General features: G+C 41.8%; 1 protein-coding gene across 1 annotated transcript in view; it reads right to left on the bottom strand.

Annotated features, from left to right (window-relative positions):
* Positions 1-3,224: 3,224 nt before the first annotated feature.
* Positions 3,225-4,702, bottom strand: part of ABCG8 (ATP-binding cassette, sub-family G (WHITE), member 8) — a 13,714-nt gene continuing 12,236 nt past the window's right edge. Inside the window, 3 exon segments of the mRNA XM_010076358.1 lie at positions 3,225-3,362; positions 3,886-4,013; positions 4,540-4,702. The exon segment at positions 4,540-4,702 is cut by the window's right edge and continues 30 nt beyond it. Coding sequence (XP_010074660.1) covers positions 3,225-3,362; positions 3,886-4,013; positions 4,540-4,702 — 429 coding nt within the window.

Genomic DNA, 4,702 nt, shown 5'->3' with positions numbered 1-4,702 from the left:
TTACAAATATTGTTGTTGCTTGTATCTGACGTTCCAATTCCTGAATCTGATGTGTATGCACACTGAAACCCTGCAGCCTGTTGCAGCTGGGCTGTGCACCGGGCAGTTCAAACAGCAGCTGGGCAAAACAACTCGGGATCTCTGCACCCAGTGAAACATGGTGCCATTTCAAAACCAGTTTGGCACTGCCTTTGTTGCCTGCAGTAGGAGAGACCGTGACTTAGAGCTGAGGACGTCTTTTCCAAACCTGGCTGGGGAGGACAGGGGAGAGCAAAGACAGTAGTGGGTGAATCCTTGGGACGGCAGCATTGTCGGACTGGTGGGCACTGCTCTGCTCAAATGGCAGATGTAGAAACATTGTACTTGGCACAGTGCTTAAATCCAGAAGAAACTGAACGTCATGCATGGAACAGACAGTAGGATGAGCTTTGCGCAGTGACTCTGTGTTGCGATTGTTGCTACCTGCTGTAACTTTGGTGACACTGACACAGGCAGCGTGGGCAGGAGGGCACACTGGGCTTCTGCTGGCATATGGGGGTCTAAGGAAAGGGAATGGCTGCTCTGGAATTTGGAAAGCAAAGCTGTGCTGAAATTAAATTATGACATTTAGCAGGAGTTAGAACTCCTGGGAAGAATTCTGTTGCTTCACTAACCACTCATTTTTGCAGCAGCAGCAGCTCCGCTGTGGCAGTGTGACATGTTTCCCGCACACAACTAGCACGAAGCAGGACACGAACTTCAGAGGCCAAAGCATTCAGCGTGACCTTCACTGGCTGAGAGGTGCATAATTCCCCCTAAACTTGTACTATTTTTCAACTCCTGGTAGTGCAAGTGGGCAGGTTGTGTGTCATCCACCCACTCTTCCCCGCGCTTTTCTCCATACACAGCCCCACTGCACGCTATTGTTAGGCGTGAACGCTAATTGCTGGTATTTCAATGCTCTTATCTTCTTATTGCTAAAGCCTGTAACAATAATCACAGCCTATATTCCCCATCTCTAGGCATCAAGGAAACAAGATATGATCATAGGCAGTGTGCTAATGTAATTGTAGTATATAGAATATGAGCTTTCTCTATGTAAACACAGGCCTGGCCACATCCTATGATAGCTCTTCCTACGCTCCATACGATGGCTGTTCCCAGGCTCACCACTCAAGTCCCCATTATGTATACAGCTCCCCTTGTCATAACACCATCTCTGAAACACTCACACCGTTTGGTCCTGCTGCATAAAGTTAAGAGGGTGGAATTTTAAATTGAAAAAGGCTGTTTAAGTAATGTCAGCAGCCTGACTAATTTCACAAAAGGAAGGAAATTCAAAGTTAAGGCTATGGTATGTTCTTATCTAGATGCCTGAAGATTTCTGTGCATGACAATATGCCCCTAAAATTCAGAGCTGTCCCTTATGTCTTTAATTTCTCCCATTGTGTCTCTCCTCTTTTTTTATTAAACATCAAAGTGAATTCACAACAGAGAGTCAGCCTAGAATTTAATCCTCTAAATACCTTGAAAATAGAGGTTTAGACTAGAAGTACCAATATATACCCTTAAAACTTCAATGTAATATAAAAGAGATTCTAATCACAACAGATCATTACAAAGAAGAGTAAACCACTTTAAAAAAATCAAGTGTCTTAAATATAATAAAAAGGAATAATTAAGAATCAAACAGGAAGCTGCTATTCTGACAATTTAATGATGCTGAATTGGACTGAAAGAATTGGCTTTGCCGTTAAAAGGCAATGAAAATCTGATAATTTCAAAATGGCACTAGGATCAGATCAAGTGGGTTTTTTCAAAATCAAATGCAGCAGAAACAGAAAGAAATGGTAGAATTCACCTTAGAAAAACCTTGGAGTGATTTGGATTCCTACTGCTGCCTGGGGCTGAAGCTGTTACCTTATCAGACCTGCTTACCATCTTTAGATTAGGGTATTCCTGGGAATTTATTTCCATGTGGAACCTGTGGAAGGTAATGTTGGCAGCCCTATTTACCAAATAGAATAATAAAGTATTGATGTTCTTTCATTCATTTTTTTTTTTAAAGGGATTTATGTAACAGTATCTGGGGCATTATAGCTGATTACATTGGGAGTTTTCCATGGTGTTCAACATGTAAATGAAAGTAGAGTAGATGATGTGCTTTAGATATCTGTATATCAGCACAGAGATATGCATCCAAACATCTTATAAATCTTATAAAATGCTCTCAACAACTGTGTGCCTAATTTGCACATGCAATTACCATGACTGTGTGTGAATTACAGTAATTTCTTTACTGTTACTCATTTTCTGAGCATTGGTGTCTTATGGCTGAGCATAACTTGGTACACAATTACAAGCATTTCATAGATAGCACCATTAGATTTTTAATTACTGGAGGGGCAGGTTCGTACTTTCTACCTGAGAATCTTAGGAACCAAACTTGGCCAATTGCTGTGATTTGTATTGCCATGGAGAAAGATGTGATTAATAACAATCAGTTGGTCTGTATTTATACTGTAGAAATAAATCAAAGAAGGTGAAATAAAATTATCCATTACAATAAATCATCTGTACAGTGAGGAAATACCCATTTTGGGCATCAGCAGCATCTAGCTGGAATACAAAGGCAAAGCCTTAAAACACATCAGCAAGTAGAAACAACACAGAATCCTTTACAGTTGTTTTTTCCATCTGTGCATGTTCTCCGGAAGCATCAGTGAAATCTTCTGTGTTGCTTTTCTCTGTGCTGTTCTTAGGAGGGCTGAATGTTACACACGATACAGAAAGCAGTGTTCTGTGGGTGCTGGTCCCGCTTCTCTCGGAGCTCTTCAGTGAAGTACACGATCACTATGTGTTCAAACGTTATGGACTAAAACATCAGCTATCACTAAGCGGGACTGGTCCTTTTCAGTCGGTGTCCCCTAGCTCGGAGTATTTCAAGGCGTGAGGAACTCATAAACATCTCGTTGCGTATAAAACCGTATGTAAACAAAAGTAACCCACCCCCAACCCCGGCCCCGGGTTGCCGGTGGGGCGGAGGAGCGCAGCCCGCTCCGATCCTGGTGTTCTGCTGCCATCCCGTGGCCACCCGGGCCGCTGCCACCGCCGCTCCCACGGGTCCCTGCTCTCCCCTGCGCGGCTGTGGGGTGACCGGGAAAAAAAAGAAAAAAGCTTGTGGGCTTTCCTAGATTTCGTGTAAGGCACGCTGTAACCTGCTGCTCCCTCTGCGTTGTTTGCTGTTACCAGTCCTGGTGTGATTTCTGTTTGATGAACCGCAGAGATAAGTAGTATAAAAGCAGGAAGCTGCAAATGATGCCAGCGAGGATGAGGTAGCTGACATAGAGAGGATGGGAGTCCAGGTCCAGAGACTGAATCACCTGTAACCACGGATAACACAAAATCAGGAACGGACACAAAATTTTCATGCTGGATCTGTGAAGTATGTTTTCTGTGCGAGTTTCCCTGGCCCCTGCTGCATTTTCCTTTGGTTTCCAGCTGGGTGTGACTTTCAGAACGGTTTGATAGCTGGTTATAGCTGCGCTCTGTCTAGTGTCTGCAGTATTTCAGAGGAATACGGTTCAGCTTCTGAACAATTTTAACAGACATGTAGTTGGGGCTTGTGTAGAAAATAGCTGCCCTTTACTCTTTTTTTTTTTCTTTTTTTTTTTTTTTTTTTTTTTTTTTTCCTCTTCTACTATAAAGAAAGGGATAAATGGAGTGACTGCTCTAGGGACATCTGTAGGAACAAATTTAAAATATACCAAGTGTAACATGACTTCACATATTGATTTAGTGCTTGCCAAATTTGAGGCCTACAACATCTACTTAAATATGACAGGCATATAAATGGCATTCTAATTAGTTATCAAATGTTTGTAACAATTTTTATTAGTGACTTACAAGTTTCCCTGGTATGTGGAAAGTAATATTTCCAACAGTCATTTTATATGTGACATCAGTGAACTGAATTTGCATCATGCCTTGAAAATTCCATCTGAGAAAAGAGATTTTGGAAACCCAAAATGGAACTGTAAAAAAAAAAAAAAAAAGTCATAAATTTATATACATAAACAAAACTTGAGATCTCAAAAACTGCAGTTTGTCTAATTTCTTGAGAACCAGAGGCTGTAAACATGTAACATATAATATTGAACAAAATAGCGGATATACTTTATATTATTATGTAGAGATGGAAAATTACGAGAGAGCTGATATTGATAGTCATCAAGCTCCCACTGTCAACTAAGTCTCCCTGGAGCTCAATCTTCATCTACTGAATATAATTCTTCTTAATGAAAAATTTAGTGACCATGTAACAGTCCAGCCTTTCACTAGTGCTTTTTTGACCAAACTTGTTGCTATCTTGTTTTCAGATGCAGAAAGTGATGTAAAGTGAACGATTTGACTCCCCTGTCACCACCCAAGGAGATAACTGCAAAGGTAAGAATGAAGCTGAGTTTTCCTGCACAGGACTCACTCAACCTCACAACAACCAGTCACTAATGAAAGCCTTCGATGTTCCCGTTCAGAGGGATGCTGGGAGATTTGTCTTACCTGTCCAGAGGTTTTCCAGGCTTATCACAAAACCAGCGCTCAAGTAGAACGATGTGAAGAGGACGTTGCCAAAGAAGGCTGAGAGCTGTAATGTCGGCAGCAGCGCTGCCACCCAAAGTGCCATTGCACGGGCACTGTATACAGCCAGCCACACCGAGAGGAA

Source organism: Pterocles gutturalis, unplaced genomic scaffold (genome assembly GCF_000699245.1).
Source record: "Pterocles gutturalis isolate BGI_N339 unplaced genomic scaffold, ASM69924v1 scaffold24513, whole genome shotgun sequence".
Taxonomy (NCBI): Eukaryota; Metazoa; Chordata; class Aves; order Pterocliformes; family Pteroclidae; genus Pterocles; species Pterocles gutturalis.
This window is presented reverse-complemented; position numbering and strand designations above follow the sequence as displayed.